The sequence below is a fragment of the Pteropus medius genome, unplaced genomic scaffold (assembly GCF_902729225.1).
Source record: "Pteropus medius unplaced genomic scaffold, Ma_sr-lr_union100, whole genome shotgun sequence".
Taxonomy (NCBI): Eukaryota; Metazoa; Chordata; class Mammalia; order Chiroptera; family Pteropodidae; genus Pteropus; species Pteropus medius.
In genome coordinates, this window is record NW_024344253.1 from 1,979,174 (window position 1) to 2,004,128 (window position 24,955).

A 24,955-nucleotide genomic window follows, 5' to 3' on the forward strand; every position below is an offset into this window, starting at 1 on the left:
TACATGGACCAATATTTGGTCCCCAGTTAATGCCATGGAATAGTATTTCATAACTTAATAACAGTAATGGTAGTGAAATTATTTTAACTAGAGTCATAGACTATGCACATAAAAAACATAAAAAATATCCGTTTAAAACCTGACTTACTGAGAGTTACATTCTAAAACACACAAGAATTAACAATTATTGCTATATAAAAATTTTATAAGAAATAAAATTTCCCCCTCTCCAATCCCAGTTTTTAACCACTAGGAGCATTAGTTTGTATTCTTTACATTTTTTACTCTATGTTTATATAGGTATATCTGTATATACTTATATATTATTATTTAACAAAAATTCCATTGTTTGCTTTGTGCTCCCTCTGTATCTCTCTCTATATATGTATTTATATTTATATGTGTATATATATTTATATATGCATATTTATATTTATATGTATATATTTTATATGTATAATTCAATTTATATATGTATATATTTTATATGTATATATTTATATTTATATATGTATATATAAACTCCACACACATTGATATAAGTGATACTTGTTTTTTACTTTTTCCCTTTGATCAGTACATACAGATCTATCTCATTCTTTTCAGTAGTAGCAGAGTATCCTGTTGTATGAATGTGCCATAATTTACTTTAACTTTCGTGTTAAAAGATGAATATTTAAGTTGTTTCCAGTTGTTGTGTTATTACGAACAGTGCTGCATTGAATTACATTAAACATGTTTGTGCACATGCTAAGATTTTATAGGCTAGTTTCCCAGAATTGGATTTTAAAAAGTTCATGCCCGGAAATTTGCTTAGATTTGGCAAAATACTTTCCCAAGGAGTGGTGCAATTTTACTTCCTCACTAACACAGCGTGAAAGTGCCTGCTTCCCACACCTCAATCGGTGAAAAATTTAGTATCTGTGATGGTTTGATTTGTATTTCCATGATGACCATCTAGGTTCAATAGCTTTTCATCTAATGTGCTTTTTGTCTTGCATGTTCATTTTATAAACTACATATAGGCAAAAGGAAGATGAAAGCTGTCCATATTTCTACCCACATGGAGATACTATTTTTGGCATATGCCCTTTTAGTAGCATCAATGATGAGATAAAGTCATTCTGTCCATTCTGTTCTGCCACCTCTTTTCTTCACTTAACAGCATAGCCTGAGCATTTTTCTATACCTCTCAATATTCGTCCACAACTGTGATTTTCAAACTTTAATTAAAACAAAAATAAGAATATGCTATAATCCTTTCACCAAGCAAAATTTCATTTTGAAAACTCAAAATAAAAACTGAATCAAAGCAGAGCTGCTTATCAGCTTCCTCTGCTAACTCATATTCTCGACTGGATGATGAAGACTATGCAAGAAAATACCTTTTAATTGACAAGTAGAAAACAGCCAGAAGAAAAGTGATGGGTACCTCAACTGTAATTATGTATGCGAACAGGCTCTATTCCTCTAAATATACTACATGTATTTTAATCTTCACTACAACTCCAAAAGATGAGTGCTATTATTAACTCCATTTTATGGAAGAGGAATGAATGCAAGGTCACCTGCTTTAGATGATTATATATATTGTACATTGCACCTAAAACCAGGAATCCAATTCTGCAATCTGTGCTCTCAGTGACTGTGCAACCTGCCTAATGGAAATACAAAAGCAGCAATGGGTCGTGTGTTTTTTGACTGTTTTTCCCAATACGTACACTTGGGTTGTGAGTTTTTTGAATGTTTATCCCAACACATACAAGTATGTTAAAACAGAGTTTTATTCTCAACTATTTAAATAGAATACAAAAAAATATAAAATATTTTTTACATTGAAATGTATTTCTCATTCCTTTGTTTTTAAAAAGTTTTATTGTGTACATTTACGTCCCTAAAAAAACCCATATACTTTTATATTACATATATATGGAAGAATACTCTCATTCATATGAAACTTCCTTTTATATCTCAACATTATGATCCTAGGTTGATTTATGTTTTTTGCATGTAGTTGTATACCATTCATTTTGTGTTGCTATATAATATTCCATTGTATAATTACAAGTTCTATATTTTCTGTTGTAGATGGGCATTTGGTTGTTTATAGTTTTTATGTTATTACTCTCTCTTAAGTGGCTGATTGATTCTTTTCCCCATTTTTCTATTGAGTAGTTTGGCTTTTTCTTCTTAATTTGAAGAAATATATACATTCTAAATATTACTCCTCTGTCAGTTATTTGTAGAAATAATGTTTTTTCCAGTTGTGTCTTGTCTTTTCATTCTCTTCTTGATATCTTTTGATATCAATCTTTTATGATTTGTGCTTTTTCTGCCTTGTTTAAGGAATGATTCCAGATCATGAGGTCAATAACACAGAAATCTAATATTGTTTTCTAAACATTTATAGTATTGCTTATGATATTTAGGTGTTTAATTGAGTTTTGGGTATAGATAATGATTATCCTAGTACCATATAGTAAATAGTTCAACATTTTTGCACTGGTGGCAATGACAGCTCGTATACGTCAAGTTTCCATATGTGGTGTCTTTTTTTTTTTTTTTGACGAATCTTGATTCTGTAACGTTGTACAATATATCTAAACTTGTGTCAGAAATTATCTTAAGAGCTATAGCTTTATATTTTTTGACAGTGATTAAGACCAACTCAATATTTGTTAAGGGCTTAGAACAATGTCTATCACAGATAAAAATGCTATATAAATCTTTCCTATTATTATTACAGAATGTCTTTGCTATTTTTGGCCTTTTAATCATCCATATAAGCTTTAGAGTTAGTTGGTTAATTTCAACAAAATAATTCTGCTGGGATTTTGATTGGGTTTGCAATGAATCTAGTGATTAATCTGGAAAAAAATGAAAATCTTTGTCACAATATCTAATTTCTGAACATGATATTTTCCATTTTTTATCTTTAAGTATCTTTCAATAAAAATTCTTTAATTTTCTACATAATTGTATACATCTTTTGTTAGATTAAATCTTATTTATATTTTAATGCAAGATAGTATGTAGTTTAAAAAGTACATTTCTAACAGTATAGCTAATATATGGAAATGAAATGGATATGCGTATAACGATTTTTTCCTAGCAATTTTTCTGAACTCTCATATTAATTCTAATCATTTATCAGTGTATTATTTTAGATTTCATTGTAAATTATCAGGAGATATGTGAATAATTTAATTTTTCCAATCTTTATATATTATTATTTTTATATAAAATACTTTTATTTTATTATAAATTTATTTTTCTAGTCTTACTGCATTGGCATTGTATGTCTAGTACAATAAAAAATAGATATGCAAATAGCAGGCATCCTTGTTTCATCTGTATTCTTAAAAAATGCTCACATTTCACCATTAATTTTGATATCTGCTGCAGTTATTTTGCAAATATATTTAATCACTTTAAGGAAATTCCTTCATATTCATAGTTTTCTAAGATGTTTTTAAAATTATGAATAGATGTTGAATTTTACCAAATGTTTTTTCTGTATCTATTGAGATGATCATATGCTTTTTTTCCTTTTACTTGTTTTATGATAATTTACATTTTGTTGTTGTTGTTGTTGTTGTTGTTGTTGTTAAATCAACTCTGCTTTATTGAAGTAAATCCCACATGACATGCCATGTTCACCTTTTCTGAAGCACTGCTGGATTCAACATGTTAATATTTTTTTTTGTATTTTGTATTTATGTTCATGAGGAGATTAGCCTGCAATTTCCTTTCTCCTGCTGACCTTTTAATATTAAGGTTATGAGTTGACGAGATATTTCTTTTGGGGGGGAGGGGGTGTGTGTGGGGGGTGGGGCTATAGTCTGTAATAGTTTAAAATCTTCCAAACACTTCTCATTTTTTAAAGCCAGTTTTAGAAGGCCTGCTACTTCCGGTGCACTAAAGACCAATCAGACTGCAATGTGGGTCAGCCATTCTATAGTTAAAATGGAAATTAGGAATCCTTTTGACTAATTAGGTTTCAGACAGCTTTTGCATGCGCAATATATTCATGGATGTTAAGAAGGCATTGTCACAATTAAGGTTTTTGAAAAAATCCTTACCAAGAGGATGTTTTCCATCAATAAACAGAAGCAAAATCAAATGCCCGATTAACAAACATAATGTCCTCTTTAATAATTCTCAGCACTGCTAATTCTGTTAATATTAGTGTGCTATCTACAAGTCTTTCCTTTTGTTTTATGTTTTGAATAATTCAATTAAAAGTCTGACAAAGCAATAACAAGGGATTAAATGTTGTTGAATTGCGATTTGAAATAAAAACATAAGCTCTTTGGGAGTATTTATTAAAAACTCTACAAAACCTTTTCAAGTATGAGAGTGTTGAAATCTACAAAATAAACAGTTAACTGCTCAGCCAAGTTACCCTGCTTCCTCTTTTGTACCCTATTGCAAGTGAATGAGGAAAATGAAAATGTGTAAAACTAAATGAAGTTCTTCATTAGACCACTTGGGGAAGACTACGAGATGTCTCTATTTGGTCTACATCATAGGAAGAGTGATGCTTTGCTTCCTTTTCTCCTGTGCTGTGAGGAAAACATCTTTTATAACATGAGGACTGTACAGCAGGAGCTGCTCTGTCAGGGCCTATAATTTTGGCCCTTAATCTGGAAATATTAATGTACAAGGCAGTATGAAGGATATAAAAAGACGGTGACAAAAATCTTACCCACAGAAAGTACTAACTCTAGTAATGGAGAGAGGACAAGAGTTAATTTCATGCAAAAACTAATCTCATGTGGTTGGTGGGCAGAAGGGAGACAGGAAGATATGGTGAGCTGAATATGGATCGAGATGTTAATACCAAAAGATTCAAACCCCTCACATAGATATAATTCTTCAGTCATTAGAATTAATGATGGAGAAAGATGCAGTGAAAAAATCACTTATCTTTACGTCAGGATTAAAAGTAAATTAATAGAAGCCGGCATCATTGCACAGGAGGAGCTACGGAGAAGTGGGGAATGAGCAGGCCCTCAGTCAGACGCACTGACTGAGGCCTGGCTTCACTTCCTGGCTGCAGGGTTTTAATGAACTGCTTTGCCTTTTTATGCTTAGGTTTCTTTATCTGCAAAAACACGGATAATGGGAGTACTAGCTCAGAGGGTTGTTTGAGAATTAAATAACATAATTTATCTAAAATGGTACGCATTCCTGGCATATAATAAACTCACAAAAAATGTGAGCTGTTTGTTGTTAGCAGTGTAAGTCAATTTTACGTATTCTTATCTAAAAAAGTAGTGACGATTCTAAGAGAATCAGAAACTGTGAGGCAGATTCAAACAGAAAAAATGCTAAGTAAGCAAAAAGAAAAGAAAAATATAATTAAAGAGATAAAAAGATAAATATGAGAAAACTTTTTTTTTTTTTTTAATTTATTGAAATGAAAGTAGTCTCAGGCCTAGAAACTGCTTCTCTTGAGAGCTGGGAGAGAGTAAGGTAAGAACTACGGGGAAGGATGACCATAGAAAAAGAGAGAAAGTCATAAAGAAATTGAAAGCTCTTTTTTTACTAAATAAAATTAAACTTTATTACAATAGGGGCTGGGCCACTGGTATTGAGAAGTTATGACTTAAATACTCGTATCATAAGATTTAGTCCAAAATACCTTACTTAATGGCTTTGTAATCTTAAATTTAGCACTGTATACAATCATTCAAAAAATAATCTAGTCTTTCAAATTTACCCAATTTCTCCCATTTTATGTTCACAATTTATACTGAAATGTGGGTTTCTCATAATATTTTTATATTCACTTACCCACACATACGGCTAGACAACTTTTGTAGGCAACTCTCCCTTTGACAAGTCCAAGGTGATCTAAAATTTTGGGGTACAGGGGTCAATGAAATAAAGCAACTGATAAATTAAAAGCTAATTTCTGAAGAGGTTATTTGTAAAGGTTTTATGTTAAAACTGGCACTAGTTAAGGCACAGGAAGAACTGAGTTCCAATTATAATGATCCTAGAGGTCACAAGATTAGGAGAAAAATAAAAACATACAACATGAGCTTTTTGGATTTTTTTATATACTGATTTTAAAACAGTATCATTTACTCAGGTGTTTATGTCATAAGTGGAAATCTGATTGACAAAAATGCAATAAGAGATTCAAAAGAGACTGATACTGTCAACTTTTAAATATTAGGGTACAATGACAAAGGCATGCAGAATAGAAGCAATGCCTTGCCAAGGGAGAACCATTTAGTAATTAAATAAATGAAAGTCCAAATAGTAGAAATAAAATAAGTTATTCTCGTGGTATTTGCAAAATGATATTAAAGGGGCAGTGTTTCTTTAAAGAAAGAGAGAGAGACAGAAAGAGAGAGAGAGGCGAAAAGGGAAAGAAAGAAAAAATGATATAGAAAAAAGTTAAGGGGAAAAATTCAAAGGGTCAAGAAAAGAGAAAAAAATTCACAAAATGAAGAAAACACTGAACTGGAAATTTGGAGATATAAAGAAGAATGGAGAGATTAAAAGTGTAAAGAAAATGAGTACAGAGATAGAAGAAATCATTTAAGTAATAGAAAAAAAGTAAATTAACTTTTTTGAGTGAGTATAGCAATTCTTATTTAAAATAACAACCACAACAAAGATGAAAACAACAATTCTGGAGTAGAATAAAATAAAATAAAGATAGAGAAAGAAAATATAAAAAAATACGATAGAAATAGAAACGGAAAAATCAAAAGCAACTCAGGAGAAACAGGATTAGAATAGAGTAAGTTTATAAAAAGAGAAAATAAGCAAGCAAATAAAAAGCAAACAGTGAGAAAAACATTTAAAAGGAAAAAGGAACTAAATACTATAAAAGGAAGAGTTTAATTGTAGATTTTGATTTAATTTGCTGATATTTAATAAGGATACATATTAATACAATTAAATTCAGCTACTGCAAATATTACAAAATCTATAGTCACACTGGAGGTGAGGTTTGTTTTCATCTGCAACACAAAAATGGAATTAAAGAATCTTGCATATTCTAGGGAGTTCACTGCCAAGGAGATTTGAACTTTCTAATCCAATGCAGTGAATTTAGGCAGAAAATCAGAAATTCTTTGTAAATAAACCTAAACAAAAAATAGGGGTGCTAGGTCCAAAGGAATCGAGGAAGAGAAAATGGAAAAGGCAGGATAACAAATAATATGATGTGTCCACAGAAAGAGGAAAGAAATTGGGAACAAGGGACTTGACCAATTAAAGAATGCAAAAAAGCAGACTAAAACTGATGGCATCCAGTGACCTCATTACCTGTACAATTCCTGCCATATAATAGCTGCTCAATTAACAGCTAGTTAATTAATTGAACCAGTGGATGTTCCAATTACCAGAACTACCTTTTCAGGCTGTTTTCATTCATCAGTGGAAAAACAATAATAGAAAAAGCAGATAGATTTGCAAGGATTAGTGTAAAAACAACGGCCACTTTGGAATAGACTACTCTTCGAGAAAAGATGAAAATATTGAATAATCTTAAATGAGGAACAAAAACTTACAGATTCTATGTGAACTGATCTATAGGGAAGAAAGAGGTCCACACTGTCCTCAAAGAACAGTTCTCCTGGTTTCTTTGATTGTTTTCATAGCCATCATCAGCCTTGGCACTGCTCTGGACATGTGTTTGGGATTCTTGGAACCAAAACGAATAGCACATCCACAGTCAAGTGCATCTATGCTGAAGGAAACTGACAACCACGTAACGCCATGCAAAAGAATGCCGACAAAAAGAGAATTTGTTTTTCTGCGTTACATGAGACAATAAGGCAGAAAAAGAAAGAAAAGTAAAGCAAACGACTGCATGACAGAAAAGGAGAAGGAGGCTCACAACACACAAGACAGAGAAAGGGGGGGTGGGGAGCCCACGAAGGCAGAAACAAGGTAACGAAAAGCACAAAGCCAGCAATAGAAAAGAACTGTCAGACACAAAACCCTCAAAACAATAGATAAAAAAAAAAAGGAACAAGATGACAGGAAAAGAGCAGCATGGAATCTAGTAAGAAAAAGAAACAAAAATTTCAAATAATGGATTTTTTAACACCCCCACTGTTCCGCCAGTGTGTTGTGTCACAGTCTCACAGAGCAGTGCATAATTTATGATGGTCACTTGCTGCCAGGCTGCTATAAAGGGCAACAGCTATATGAAAATATTTCTCACCGCTGGATGGCTTAATGATCTACCCTTTGTAGAGGGACAGGGTTGAGGAATGGCAGGCAAGGACAGTCCACTGATGGGGCTGGGTGGCACTCTGCATATTTAGTGCTGGCCATCATTTGAAGAAAGGGAGAATTAATTCTCTAGGCAACTCTGTGTGGAGGGTGGGTGGGGGGGGGACGGGGGCGCAGTTCCACCCCTCTTCAGCTTCTCCCTAATAATCACCAACTATAAGGAGTAATTTTTTAATGCCCAATACCACGTATTGCCTCCTTTGTGAGAGGAGTGATGTTAGTTTAATCAACAACAACAAAAAAATGGATTGTTAAAATAAAAACAGACTTTGACAATTAACATTAATACTTAGAAAATTGCATTATATTTCAATCATGTCTGGAGATTTAAAAAGCTGTTAGGGTTTCTCTATAGAAATGAATGTGGATACAGAAATAACCAAAATCACATAAAAATAAAGATCATTCAAATTTTTTGTACCAATCATTTTCAGGAAAATCGCCTTGTTTATCTAGCAAGTTTATAAAAGGAAGTCGGTCAGCCATTTTGATGTCTTTCATCTTCCAAACTTCTAAAGTAACATGTAAAAAATGCTCATTCTTAAAAAATAAGATGATTATTGAGTTCCAAAGATGAAATATTTGGAAAGGAGATAGACTGCTGTCCAGAGTACAGGGAATTTTGGATAATATGTATATGTGAGTAGTATGTATTTCTGAACAAACATATTTAGAATAGGTTCAAAACACAAATTGGAGAAGTCAGACGCATAAAACCTAAAATGGTTGAAGTGGAAAGATAACAAAAAATCAGAATAAAGTACTGAGATCGTTTTTAGAGGAAAGTAAAATAATTTGAAATATGAGCTCTCAATTTGAAAAAAATTAAGAACTGCTTTATTGAGTCATATTCATAGACTACCCTGCCCAGGATCTTCTCATTTCCAAGGCACAAAAAAGACTTTTTTTAACAAAAAAGATTTTGTATGAAGGCTTAATTCATTTAATTATCCATTCATTCATTCATTCAGATTCATTAATCTGTTCAAAGATTGTTTACTAAAACTGCCATATGCCAGAATAACATTTATTTCTGGGGATTCAATGTGGAGCAAGTTACAACAGCCTCAGTTCCTTTGTCTGCAGTATGGAGAATTTTCTATCTTCCCCCTCAAAATTAATCAAAGAACAGATGTGATCCCACATGTAGAAATACCTAGGAAAATGCCTAGAATATAACAGGTACTAAGTATATAAACGCAATTTTTATTCGCCATAAAAAGCCTTTGTGAATTTATTATCTTGGCATTTGTCTATATCATGGTAACTATATTTTCATTGTAGCCACCTCAAAAATGGAGTTCCTTATTTACTATCTACTGCAAAAAAATGTATTTCACTTTATCCTAATTCTATCATCTCTATAGATAGAGATAATATCTAATATGTTTAATATTCAAAATATTTTATATATAGATTTTAATTGTTTAAAATAAGGATGGCTCCATTTAAAAGAAAATTTTTAATAAGAGCTTAGTGCTGGGGTTTGGATAGTACACTAAAAAGACCAGAATCACAGATATCAGTGGGTGGTCCAGGGGTAGAAAAGTGATCATTCTCTGGGAGTTGAGATTATGAACCATGGATCTGTCTGAGGCTAGGTCATCAGATAGATAAAGAATGTTTATCTGTTATGGGTAAGAATGAGCCATTCACTGCACCATGGAATAAACACAAGAAAGCTAGAGAAAGTGAGAATGCTGAAGATATCATATGTTTTCCTGGATCCAGACAATCATGAAGTCAACTTCGTTCTATAGCATCAGTTACACTAGGTAATACATATGTTAGTTTATAGTACCAGAATTTCACCATCTGCACAAGCTGGAAAGCTAAGAACCGTCTTGCCACTGTTTCTTCCTCAACACCCAAATTCAACCCATCCTCAAGTGCTGTTGGAAATACTCCTTATCTTTGGCATATCTATTTCTCTCTCCTTCACATCATTTTCTTAATTTAAGCTACAAAACACTTATTTCTCACATGAACTACTGCAAGGAATTTTAATAGGTCTTCTCAAGTTCATTCTCATGATCCTCTATTCTATTCTCTCAAAACGCAATTATGGATTATGGATAATCATATCATCCCCACCGCTATCACCAACCCATCCACCACACACGTGCACAGGCCCGTGTGTACACATGTGCATGCGCACACATGCACATATAGACACATACAACAAACCTTTTAATACCTTTCCACTGCTGTTTGGATACGATTAAAATGCTTAACAAAGCCTGTATTTTCCTCTGGTGTCATCTTGTGCTACATGTGTCTGCTCTAAGCACCCCGTTCTTCTTTCTTGACCTTCAACATGCTTTGTTTCAAACACAAGCCTCTTGCTTGTGCTGTTTCCACTGCTTGGGAGGCTCTAACTCATACTAATCATCCCACTTAGTTGAAAATGCTCTAAATATTTCAGTTATCAAATCAAGCCTCACTTCCTTAAATGATCCTTTCTTGACCCTTCACAGTAGTCCAGAAATTTCACATTTCATGCTTTTCAAGTATCATGGACCATTACTTCATGGTTACCATGTCAGTTGTATTTTATTGTTTGTGGGGTTATTTGACCAATATCTGTTGACTTTACTAAATGGAAATCTCCATGAGGACAGAGAACATGTCTATATTTGCTCATCATTATATTCTCCGCTGAACACACACAGTAGAGAGAGAAGAGGAAACACTCAAACTATCAACCCTAGAAGAAATAAATAGCAAATAATACGAGAAAATAACCAAAGATACTCAAGACATCTCAAAGTGGTCAAAATTGATATTCATACTTTAAACTGCTATCTCTTTAAAACTATCTTCTGGAGAGTATGTTTAATAATCATATTGTTAGTTAATAACATGAGTTTTGGTGAAAAAACAAAAACCAAGTTAGCTACAAGACATGATCGTCATTAATATTTCTGCAATGTAATCAGTATCAAGACAGACTTAATGCTTGTGTGAAATCTGTAATTCCCAACATGCACCACCTCATGTGTATGGGGGTGGGGGAGGGGCAGTAATAGTACTCTGGGAATGTGGCTGCCAAACGATGGTGACAAAAGCCATGGTCTTCAGCCTGGAATCAATTCTCCTAGGCTGTAAAATGCCATGATTTTAATAAATCTATTTTCCTTGACTTACTGTTTTGGGGGAGGAGAGACATTTCTATCTCTGGTCAAATAAACCTGAGTCCTCCTTCCTGACATTGCACACCTACTCCTGGCTGGAAACCTCCAACTGATTATGCTCTAAAAGAGCACTTCTACCTTGGTGGGAAATGTGTAAAAATTTTTCTTTCTGAGATAGAAGTTGCCTTAACGTTAAGGTATTTTTAAGTGGTGTCTCTTACACCTTCCCTTGATTTGTCTTATTCGCTCTCCTCTCTCTTGCCTTGTCCTTGAACTCTGCTGCCTCCAAGTCTCAGCTCCTAAGCGTTTACTAGTTTTCTGGTCCAACTTTGCCTTTTGCATAATAGGCAATGCCCTTTACTCCTGGGTGTTTTGTGGCTTTAATGCATGACTCAATTCTTGTTTACTAGTTCTTCAAAACATCCTAGGCTAGTTAGATCCCATGATTGAACCCCCCATTTCATTGCCAATATTTGTATCTTAGTAATTTTGGTTTCCAACTTTGTTTGTACTCTGCACTGCTGATACCTATTACTCTTGTGTAAAAATATACTATGGAACTCTCCATGATATCCTGGAGTAAGATCACAGCCTCTCCCCACCTCACGCCCACCTCTCTTTCTTTAAGTCAGAAACATTTTTAGTTTGTCTTTATGCTATACTTCCAAAATTCACTGTATGTGATCATTTGAGGGTGATTTTAAAAAAAAAATATTTTGAAATGCTATTGCTGCTTTATTCTGGGAATATAACAAATGATGAATACAATAAAAACCACATTAAGTTTAAAAATATACATGCAACCATTCACCAGGTGGTCCACCTATTTGTACTACATATAATTTTTTTACTGCCACATGATTGTCTTAGACAAAAACAGTGTTACTCCCCGATGTAGACCCGTTATTTCAGTTAGATTTAAATGGTGTTGCTTTCTACTAAAAATCTGTAATGTTAAAAAGAAAGCAATCATTTTTATATCAGTAACTAACATTAACAACTAAAATAGAAAAACTCATAGAGAACCAGCTTAAGGCAAAATATTGGCAGTTATATAAATGCCTTTTACAGATTTCCTGTGGTTTTCTACTTAACCAAGCACCCGTGTCTATGCAAATGACTAAGAATTAAAATCAAATAAAAAGTTGGGCAATATAATATAGCATAAAGCAAATATTTCTTTTTAATCACAGGACTTTTCCTCATAAACAAGTTGATAATTTATTTTAAAGCATTTCTAAAACTATAATGCCACAAGGAAAATAAAAAAAAAAAAAAAAAAAAACAGGAGAATTCAAACGTATATAAGTAATATCAGATTTCGGTCACTTTGGCAGAAGCTGATACCATGCAGCCATTTCTCATAGCTCTTAATGCAATCATTTCCAAACCTGCAAATGTGATGTCTCAGGAGCTCAACTCACTGAAACCGATCTAGCCTATTCCACAGTTTTCCAATCAACTCATAGACTTCAAATTCCAACTCTCTAGCCTGGAGTTATGTTTGTCCATGCTAATGAAAGCAAGAGTAAACATCACATTCAGGATAATGTGGCACTTTGCCTAATGTGTATCTTATAGGGGCTGGAGACAGAAGGAATGAGATGAATCAAGTACCTGAAGCAGAGGAGTGCATGTGGGTACACACACCTGACCAATATCAAAAAGCACATCTAACTCAACAGTGGACCTCACCATAGGTTCCCCAAGAGGGGCCAGAGAGATCTCTGTGACTTCAGGTTGCTGTATTTACCCCTGGCGAGACTCCCATATTTCTTTGGGATTTCTCGTACTGAGTTTCTGAATTTCACTCCTCTGTAAACACAGTAAGTACTATGACTTATCAGTTGTGCTGGCTTTAAAAATAGTATCTTTATATTGTCTCCTGCACAGACATCTAACAGGGACCTGATCCAGGCAGGGTTGTGGTCATTGCATTCAAGCTAGAGGGTCTGTTAACCCAGCTGCTAGAGGAAGGCTTATTTCCCAAGGGAAATGCAAGCACATCTGGGGCAATGTGGTTCTCAGACTTAGTTTTGGATTCTCTTGCTTGTGGCAGACGTCTACTCTCTGGCAAGGGTAAGAGTAATAATCTGTGGTTAATGTTTTATGAAAAATGTTGGCATGTTGTAACAGAAACAAAGCCTTTCTCTCTTTTTTTAATAAGCATAGTGAGTTTGTGTAAATTGAATTTGGACATAGAACAGATCATGAGGGAAATATCAAAGTATTGCTTTGGGTGATCTTAATTTAAGTCAATAATTATTTAAGATCACTACACATTTTTAAGATTTACCACTTTTAAACCTATTTGTTCTTGCTTAGCTAAATCATCATGAAAGCAGGACTGTATATGTATTTCCTGATGAAAATTAATGTTAAGACTGTTTGAGTTAATCATGGTGGTGTTTATAAATTCTATGCAGAGGATATGTGTAAGTAAATGAAGGGTCCTGTGATACAGCAAGACATAGCAGGTGATAACAGTGGCACCGCCATCTTTATTCATGACATTGCTTTGACTGTGAAGCTAGAGCAGTCTTCCCTCCAATTATACTATCATTTTGGAATTATCCATGCAATAATATCATTACTGAAATAGTTGTACACTATTTAGCAAATACACCTAGAAATAAGTCATCAAAAATACTGGATAGCGAGACTACTAAAAGGGCCAGGAAAATAACATCTTTGTAGCCTCTTAGACCTGTCAGGCAAAGACATCCAAATTCATTGACAGTGATTCAATCTCTAAATCACCATGGATTCAAATGAGAGTGTGCATCTAGTTTCCACCTTCAAACCTGTTCACATACAATAAATTCTTTTCCTTTTCTCATGGAAAGTTTGGTTGATTGACACGACACACCCAGTTAATGAATTAGATGTCATTTGAAATAAAAGTAGACAGGTGATTTCTATTTGGATCATTTCAATTGAAAAGATATGAATTCCAGGCAGAGGAAATAATAGTATGTAAAAAGGTACAGAGTCAGGAGTTCCAAGGGCATCGTACTGACTTATTCAGTTGGATTAGACATTTTGGATACACCCAAGTGACACACAGGAAATACTGGAGAGAATATCAGATATGGATCAGTGACAAGAGCACCAAAGGCTATGAGCCTTGCTAGTCGGTTATCACAGGAAAGGGCAAATTAAGTTTCTTCCCAGCACTCAGTTCTTCCTGAAAATAAGGGGGTTGAACTGAAAATTCTTTAGATTCTTCTCAGTTCTAAAACTCTGTGCTTCAATATGCCACATCGTTGACTCAAGGCAAAGAAGTAAACAGCCTGTGTGAAAAATAACTTAAGAAAAAGCTGTAAAAATTTATGTGTTCTGATAGCAGGAAAAAAAAAATCATTTTAAGAAGATTACTATATAACTAGTACCTGGAAGTCCTGTGGAGCACGCTGCCTCTCACTCTTCTTTTTTGCCATGTGGAAGATAAAATAGGCGGTAGGAAGGTGTCTTATCCCATCCTTTCCACCACCACTCCCAACTATTCTTTTAGTAGCTGATGGAGGGGTCTAAGAATTAAAGGTAATTCTGGCTGAAGACAGCAGCCTAGAGACTCTTTAATGTCAGGAACGCAGAGAATCAGCAAAACTCCTGGGAAGGATTGGTTTTGATATTTAAAGGTTGAATCAGATAGGCACATACTGATTAAAACCATGTTTGAGAACTGGCACTTACCCTTGGTCCAATGTTTGCTGCTATTTACATGGACCACACACAGTGTTTAAGGACCCTAATTAAGCTCGAGTTCCTCCTCACTGCATAGCATTGCAGGCCAAGTGTGGCCGTATCGTCCCATTTTTTCAAGAGATAGGATTTTTCATTAACTGAAGGAAACTTCAAGTGTATGAGAGATGAGTGTCTCCTAGAGCTAGATTTTTATTCTAACATTTTAGGTAGAGTAAAAAATAAATCATTCAAATTAAAAAAAAAAAGAAAATAAAAAGGAATATTCTGTAAAATCCACCTATTTTTAAAATGTTGGTAATAATTTCAAAAACACAATTACCACCACAACGGAAAGCTATTCAAGGCCCATTCAGTTCTCACCTGAATCTGGGTGAGGAGGTTCTGCAGGGTGGAAGCAAAAGTATTTAGTGTAATTATAACAGGACGATAGAGGGTTGTTCACGCGTAGCATTTAGGAAAAGGAAAAGACCTCAAAAGAGGTGACATTTTATTTGGGTTTTATAGAATTTATTATATAGTTCAATTACATTTATAAAGCTACGTGCTGTCATAGGAATCTGGTTTACACAGATTGCGTGCAGACTAATTTAAATCGGAACGTTAAGATATCAGAAAATGAATGAATGAATAAACAAACAAACAAACAAACAAACAAATAAATAAATATATCAGAGAAACTTCCTTGCTCCAGGAAGACGGAACACTAAAAGAGCAGGTTCAGTTCTCTTTGTGTTTTTATATATTTAGAGAAATGGGAATTTAGAACTAGAAAACACTTTAGAGCTGACTTAATCCCACAGCTAATTTTCAATGAATAGTAATAATATTTAACACTAATAATGGGATACCAATTTATTAGGAACTGTTCTTGTTGCTACCCTATATTCAGGATAGCATGCCAATTAAAGCTCAGATTCTTGCTGCTGCTGCTGATCAGAATTATCAGCAGGAAAACAGGGAAGACTCTGTTTGCAATTTGTTAAATGAAATAAAAACTCAACCTATTTCAAAGGGTTGTTGTGAGAAGAAGGAAGAAAAAAATATTTTATTTTCTTGTTGTAATATAACTGACTCTGGCATATATACAACTAAAAGTAGAACATATTTCACCTTTGCTTAAGCATCAAAGTGATGGAAGTATCATTACCTAAAATGGCAAAATCTGACAGAAGAGCAGGCTGACATACAGAAGACCAAGGGTTCTATGTTAGCCGCGGTAGGTACAAGATTAAACTAAAGCTTTCTTAAAACCATCACTTAGATACTCATTTATCAAATAAAGTAAAATATACCAAAAAAAAAAAAATGAGCAGCATTGGTTGATGTAAAAATAATTAGGAGACATATAAGTAAAACATTGACTTTTATGCAGGCTAGAGAAAATGTTAAAGTGTTTTTTAAGAAGAGTAGCATGATATTCATCTGTTTATTTCTTCACTTGTTTTTGTTTTATCCATGCTCTTTATGGGTAGTTTAAAAATAACATTTTAGACTGCTACCTATAATTTATCATTCACAGAATATTAAAGCTGGAAGAGGATTTAGAGGTCATCTAGTTCAAATCCCATATTTTAGAGATGGAAACTGATGCTTTAGGAAAATAAGTGGCTTGATCAAGGTGACATAGATGGTTGACGGAAAAAATAAAGAATGAGATGGCCTTTAAAAACCTAGCAAGTGCTATGCTGTTTAAGATTTCACATGAAGTTTCACTTTGCAGGAAATACACAAATCAAATTCTCGAGGTCAGCTTGAGTTTTTTTTTAATTCTACAAATTTTATAAATAAATATGATATCTATATGTTGTATGGTAGAGGTTACAGATTTCTATGTCATAAATTTCACAATTTTTAGTCATTTATAGAAACATTTATAAAGAGTTTAAATATTTATGTAAAAGTTTAAAAATATACAAAATATACACATACAGTTAATTTAAAAGTACAGGTACAAAGCATTTTTCACTTACTAAATACTTGCAAGAAAATATTTGAGATAAAAGAGGAAAAAAACAAATGTTTAGAGAAGAAAATGTACTGTACTATGATACTCTGCCTCTTCTTGAGGCACTAAAATTATTATGACTTCTAGAAACATCGGAAATGTAGAAACTACAAGAGAATATTTCTAGTAGATAAATATTTTAGCCATGGAACTAATGTCAGTTTGTTTCATTCATGAAGCAAATATTTATCAGGCTCTGGCGATGCACAAGCTCTGTGCTTTCTTTGCACACAGGGAGATTTCAACAGAAAGAACTCAGGACCACACTGGATGGGAAGAGGGATTGGAATGGCCCCTCAGTTTCCCAAAGCTGAGCACAAATTTCCCATCCCACCAACTTGCAAGGGCTCGAGACTATGAACCTCAGGGAGGGAGGAAAAGGCAACGGAAAAAGAGGTAGAGAAAGGGAAAAAGGAAGTAAAGAAAAAGATAAATAAGCCCCAGATGTGTTTATGCCCACTCTAAAGAGTTGCAATTATAGTAAAGTTTTTATTTTTTAATGCACTAATATTCTTCATTCGCTCCATTTAAAATATTGAACATTCATGGACTCTGAGGCAGAGTAATCATTTAAAATACGTTGGAACAAGACATGATTCAATTAGCTTTATTTTTCAATTATATAATTTACAAGAGAATATAATTAAAAAGAAAATTTCTAACCTTGGCTAATAAGAAGAATTGGTTTTAGTTTTAAAGTTGATAACTAACAAATAAAATGGAAACGTTCTGTTTCCTTCAGCCTAAGATATGGTTTTGGGAACACATGCTTTTCTTAATGATAATTTTGACTATGAAATTTCAGCACTTGGGATCCTCATTCTGCCACAGGCTGTACAAAACTTATGTGGCTATATAATTCTCTGGAGAAGATACACCCAAACAGGGGTCCCCAACCTCTGGGCCACCAACCAGTACCAGTCCATGGCCTGGTAGGAACCAAGATGTACAGCAGGAGGTAAGTGGTGGGCAAGCGAGCAAAGTTTCATCTGTATTTGCAGCGCCAGCATCACTGCCTCCGCTTCACCTCAGATCATCAGGCATTAGATTCTCATAGGAGTGCTGGTCCCTGGTGCCAAAAAGGTTAGGGACTGCTGATAAGACACGTAACAGCTGAGTAAATTTAGATGTGTCCACAGAGTAAACACTCACCCTAAAAATAAACTCAGGGTTGGGTGTCATTTTCAAAATAATCGTCATTTTGTGACAAGGAATATATGTTAAAACGTATCCTTCTTTAAAAAATTAGTCAATAGGTTTATATTTTCTATAGCTGTTTTCATCCCTTCAGCTAAAAAGAAAAAAAAGAAAAAGAAAAAGAAATTGGTTCTAAATTTCAGACTGTGAAAGTTTTAAGGTGAGAACTTTGACTACCTCAGGCCTCATTCCAGGTGTTCTTTTAGAAGCCTTCCTCATTTTAATCAAGTTACATATCTTGACACGCTGACTGTTACCTAATCATGTGACTCATAAAAGTCATGATTCAATAGAATGATATTTTCCCTATACTGAGTAACTCTGAAGTTTGGTTCTGTTACCACGTTTACTGATCTTCCGGGTAACCTGTTGTGTGTGGAACAGAGGGTACACTTGAAAATCATTTGACTAGCCCCTCCTCCCCTGCTGCTACCAAAAATGGTTTCTTCCTAAGCCACAAATCTACTTGGAATGTTAATTAAATATTTACAAGGTACTTTCAAATCCTCAAATGCTAATATGAAAATGGTAAACTGTGTTCATTTGAATAAGAAGAAATTTTTGCCCTTCCAAATTAAAAGCCTCTGGCCTCTGAGTTTAATTTAAAAAAATATAATAACTTAAGAAAAAAGAATTGAGTATCTACTATGTATAAGGCCTTGTGCCAGATGTGGAGATAAAAGTAAACTTTCCAGGACTAAGAAATTTGTCATAAATTACAAACAACATTTCATATTATTTAATTCACACCAACTCTCTCTGGGCTTAAAAGCTAAATTAGATGCAAAACACTTACCTTTTTAGCATTAAACTTTTACATCGCTCCTTAACATACGACACTGTATCTCGTTACATAAAGATGCAGTATTTTCTACATATTAACATATATTTCCACATTTTATTCATTAGGTTTTTGAAAGTATTTTAGCATGAAATTTCCATTTATTGTATCCAAAAATAAAAATAGCATCAAAGTCTTTTTGAAACTCCCAAAACACAGTTAGGGAATAATGATCATATGCTAAAAAATGTAAAATGCAATTTCTGCTGTGCCCCATTTACTAGAAAATCACTACGAACAATGCATTTTGTACAGTATATTGCTCCAGGGAAACTGGATCAGCACCCAGAATGAATAAAGAACATTGCATTTAAAATCAGCTAATTCTGCTTCAGCACTTTTAAAAACTATTTGTTATGATATTACTTCCTGTCAAGTACATAATGTGATATCTTCCTTAATAAAACTAAACAGTTGCTATAATTTCAGCTTCCTTCATTTTCCACTTTTTAAGCACTAAATATTTAAACCATGCAGACCTGGAAGTCTCAAGCCAGTCATGTGCTTTGAGCATCTCCTTGCCTGAGGTACAGTAACTACTCGTACAGGGGCCTTTTCTGTCACACAGACATACATAATGACAGCTGTTGAGGTCCTTACCTGCCCGCAGGCCAAGCCCATTCCTCTTTCTCCCATGCCATGTGGACACGATAAATTTAACTCCAGGGCATCTGCTCCAGAAGTCTTTAAGACATGAAAAGAAAATGAAGGAAAAGGCAAAGCTTTATTTGTGAACTAATATGCTTTCACCTTTGCTATCATAGGTCACATTTGTCGAATCTTAACTGTTCTGTTTTCTGCATCACAGCTATCTTGTGAGGTATATTCTGACTCTTCAAAATTAGAGTATGTATAACAAAAATAATAACAACAACAGCAAATATTTATGGAGTGCTTATAAGAGGGCATTCACTGCTTTATGTGCTTTATATTTGTTATTTCAAATTCTCATAATCCTTGGATTATTAGGGTACCAATATTACACACAAGAAAACAGAAGCACAGGGGATTAAATGACAAGCCTAGTTGTTGAATGACACAGCAGAGATTTTAACATCAGGTCTCTTTGACATCACATTTATTCTGCCCTAAACAGCTTTTGTTTTCATAGAAACAAATCTTACTAATTCTGGATTATTGGCACTGGAAGTAGTGGTACAAAAAAAAAAAAAAATTGTAGTGGGAATGAATACAAGTAAAATTCAAAATACTAATTGAAAATCAATTTTATTGTATTTTAAAAAGTCTATGCTCAGAAATATGAAGTATAGATAAATTTGTCTTACTTTAATAATTAAATAGAAATCCTTATTTAACACATTAATTCATTAGTATACAAATGGGTCCTGCAAAATGAACAAAATAGTCCTAAGTATTCTAAGAATACTTAGAGAATCATGGAATTTTTGAGACATCTTCTGTGAAAAACTCTAAGAATAAACAAAACACTTTTTTATAGTTTAATCCAGTAATTTGAGGGATGGGGATAAACTAAATGATTCAAGTTTTATCTTTCGCCTAACCTCTAAAATTTCTCCAATGCCACACTTTTTTAAAAAAATTAAATTTATTGAGTGACATGGTTAATAAATTATGTAGGTTTTAAGTGTACAATTCTATAATACATCATCTGTATATCACATTGTGTTTACCACCCAAACTCAAATCTCCTTCTGTTAAGAAATGTAAATCAAAACCACAATGAGGTATCACCTCACACTTGTTAGAATAACTCTTATCAACAGGACAAGTAATAAAAAGTGTTGGAGAGGATGCAGAGAAAAAGGAACCCTCACACGCTGCCAGTGGGAATGTACATTGGTATAACCTCTATGGAAAACAGTATGGAGGTGTCTCTAAAATTTAAGAATAGAATTACCATCTGACCCAGCAATTCCTCTTCTGGGTATTTACCTGAAAAATTTGAAAACATTTATTCATAAAGATATATGTACCCCTATACTCCTTGCAGCACTATTTACTGTGGCCACGACATGGAAAAAACTGGTGTCCTTCGATAGATGATTAGAAAAATATGTGCTACATATATACAATGGAAACTACTCAGCCATAAGAAAAGATGAAATACTGCCGTTGCGACAACAGGGGTGGATCTCGAGAATACCATGCTCAATGAAATAAGTCAGACACAACTTCTTTTTAAGTAGAAGCTTGAATCAGTTCACATAATATTATAATATGTCTATCAAATCATGCAAAGGATTAAAAAAAATCACTATTTTCTAAGTGTATCAGACCTTTTCTAGGCTAACAACTATTTCTTCAAGGTCTCTCTTTTCTTCCTAATTGTTCAAGATTTTAGCCTATTTTTTCCTCCTGTATGAATTTTAAGTGGGACCTCAACAAACTTAAGAATTCTAGTTAGCTATTTCTCAGTTGACTTTCTTACCTATCTTTATTTATCAGTGAGTCTGCTTTTTCTTCTGCACATTTGTAGAAGTTCATTTGATTATCCAGCCTATTTTCTAATAGGGTTTCGTTATGGTTTTTGCTTCCCTAATTTAGTTTTAAAATGCTTCATGTTTTTTAAAAATTACCTTAAAACATGCTGTTTTTCTCCTGCTGATTTGGTAGTGAGCACAGACAAAGCACAACTGGCTAAACTCTGAGTTCCAATCCTAGGTTAGCTAAGGAATTGGGAATGCTTTGGGAAAGTCTGTTAACCTTTGTTCCTATCTACTCAAGTGTAAGCCAATTTAATATGACCTACCTCAAAACCATGTCCTGTGGGAATTACCAGCTTAATTAAAGAACTGCACATTCCAATGACATACAATAGTGTGCTTTTCTTATTATTTCTTAGTTATTTCAAATATTTCCTTTAGACTTCTTTATTTAGCTAAATCCAGCAATCAACAGCAAATCAATTCAACAACATTTTGGAATAGATAAACTCTAGATGGCATTTGTATACATATTTACATTATACATATTTCCTAAAACAGCGGTCCCCAACCTTTTTGGCACCAGAGACTGGTGCTCTTATGAGAATCTAATGCCTGATGATCTGAGGTGAAGCTGAGGCGGTGATGCTACCGCTGAGGAGTGGCTACAGATACAGATGAAGCTTCACTTTCTGGCCTGCTGCTCATTTTCCTGCTGTGTCTGGGAGTTAGGGGACCCCTGTCCTCAATATAAGTGCTAGCTGACAATAGCTATCAAAGTAGATAATAGTAACTAACATTTATTGAGCACTTACAATATGAAAGACAGTTTGCTAGGCTCTTTGTATTAGGATATAACATTATTCCATTTTACAAATGAGAAAAACGAGGTACAAAGAGTTCCAGTGACTTTCTCACAGCTTGTAAATGAGAGTAGGGACTGGAACCCAAGCATTTTGAGAGCATTTTTGAGTCCAGAGCCTACATTCTTATTCATTATCATAATTTATTAAAAATCACTTATTTTGTGGCTGGTGTGACACTGTGTTAAGAAAATATAACAACTTGCCATCCTGAAAGCTTCTAAACTTGAAGTAAAAATTAAAATCTTATAAAACCACCTATCAATTAAAAGCCTTTTCAGTGACTAACTATTAAACATTTCTTCAGTATTATACACGTATACAACCATTGACCCACCAAATATACCTGGAAGGCCTTTGAAATGAACATCTACGTTTCAAAAACTGAGATAATCCTGCTCAAGGTGATACAGAAAGATTGAAACATTCATTTGGCCTCTGCTCAAATATTGCTGCCACAGGATGTATACTACCTTAAAAGGCAGTTAATTCCATTTCCAAGCAACTATATGCATTCAAAAATGTTTTAATTGCTGAATTAGCATGAATTAAATTAACTGAAACTGGGCATGCATTCTGATTCCTGTTTAGTCACAAGCTTTTTGGTTTATTCACTTAGTAGAGTTAATTCCACCTCACCTAAATGTTTATACAATAAAATAATCTAGTGAAGACACTGACAGAAAATTTGCTTTTCCTTATTTCATACATTACCTATTTGTCATCCATTACCTATATGCAGTAGAATGTATATGCTAATATGTGGACTCAAGCCAGATTTCATTAGTTTGAACACATACTAGCTGTGTGAACTTGGGCACACTATTTAACAACTTTTTGCCTCAGTTTCTTCATCTCTAAAAAGTGGAAAATAATGGAAGTAACTCTTAGGGTAACTTTTATAATGTATAAATAAATTTAATAAAAATGAATGACTTACAACAGTGCCTGGACTGTAATAAATACTATGTAAATACTGTATAAATACAGTATAAGCAATTTATATCTATCTATCTTCTATCATCTATCTATCATCTATCACCTATTATTCTACATGTCCATCCATCCATCCATCCATCCAACCAACCCACTCATTCAATTAGAATGTCTAATTTGCCATTCCCCAGCTTCGATCAGAGAAAGAATTTAAAATAACTATACTTCAGAGGAGGGAAAAAAATTGATGTAGTTTCTAAATTCTTTGAATTGCTTTATAAAAACTTTCCAAGAAATTAGGGTAGCAAAACCACAGACCTCGGACAATATATACAACAAAATCGGGTACAAAGCTTTTCCCCGTCTCCTTCTCTTACCTCTCCCTTCCTTCCTGATCACTGTGGCTCTAAGGTCTTTGAGTCAGGCAGAGCAAGACAGGTGACCAGAAGGATCTGAGGAGGAGCCATGGGGGCCCAGTGTGAGATATCAGAGCCCGAGCACAGTGAGAAGGATGTCCATGTGGAGGGTGGCTTGGTATAGTATATCAGAGCCCAAGTGAGAAAATTCCACTGGTGGTGGGGGCTGGCAAAGGGCATCAGAGCCCAAGTAGGGTGAGGAATGTGTTCCGTCAGTGGGGCATGAAAGGTACACTTCTTGGATTCTCTCTTCCATTAAAAGAATACACGAAGTCTACTGTTGACTTTCTATGTAGCAACACTGTCTAGTCTCGACCAGATGCTACTGATTTGACACCAAGCTGTGAAAACTTTTCCAGGGGCTGCTTCTTTTTTGTGGTGCTCAACAATCATGACAGAGTTAAACTAGGTTGAGAAATACATGAAAGAAAACCTTTAATGATATGCATCCTAGAGTTAGAGTAAAAGGAAGTTTTGTTCAGCATGATTCTATTTCTAGGAGAAAACAAAACTTTCTCAAGAATATGTGTATGATAAAGAAGAATATGCTAGATATACAGATCTACATTAACTTTTAAAAACAGCATTTAGTTGAATTTACCGTATTTTAAGAATGTACCTAGGTTCAATTTTTTTAACCACCCACCTGCTCTTAAATCTTTATTCGAAAAAGTAAAATAAAATGGTAACCTCTGGTAAAACAAACAAATGATAATAATCTCTCCTTCTACAAATTTTCATTCTGACATAGAGATTCTCAGTCTTTTCATGTTTGTGTACAACTGGATCTGTTCTGCTGTTATACGGGCCACTTCTGTTTTTTGACATAATAGTAAAGAGCTGATAGAAGATTTCTCTAATTCTCTATTGTGTAATTCAAGCATTCCTCTATAAGGAGAGGAACTTCATAAATTTAAAGTATATCCATCATCATATTAAGTCATTTGCTGAACTTAAAACCAGTGGCATGCTAGAACAGCTGGTGTAATAGCTCAGATTTCTTTATCACCACCCCTAAAGAAATGTACACTGTAAGTGGTATATTAACTTTGGTTTGAATACTTTTTGTTTTTGTTGGTTTATTTTTATGTGCACTCTTCCATTGTAAGAAATTTGTTTTATTCTGCTGTGAAGCATGTGTTCTTAAAAAGAAAACCAAATACTGACTCTATAAAGCTTTACTGC

At 34.0% G+C, this 24,955-nt stretch overlaps 1 protein-coding gene across 3 annotated transcripts in view; it reads right to left on the minus strand.

The window, feature by feature from the left end:
* Nucleotides 1–24,955, minus strand: part of DPYD (dihydropyrimidine dehydrogenase) — a 701,368-nt gene that overhangs the window by 234,003 nt on the left and 442,410 nt on the right. For all 3 annotated transcript variants that reach the window (XM_039869542.1, XM_039869543.1, XM_039869544.1), the window contains one exon: nt 19,751–19,834. In XM_039869542.1, the coding sequence (XP_039725476.1) occupies nt 19,751–19,834 (84 nt within the window). The remainder of the gene's footprint in view (nt 1–19,750; nt 19,835–24,955) is intronic.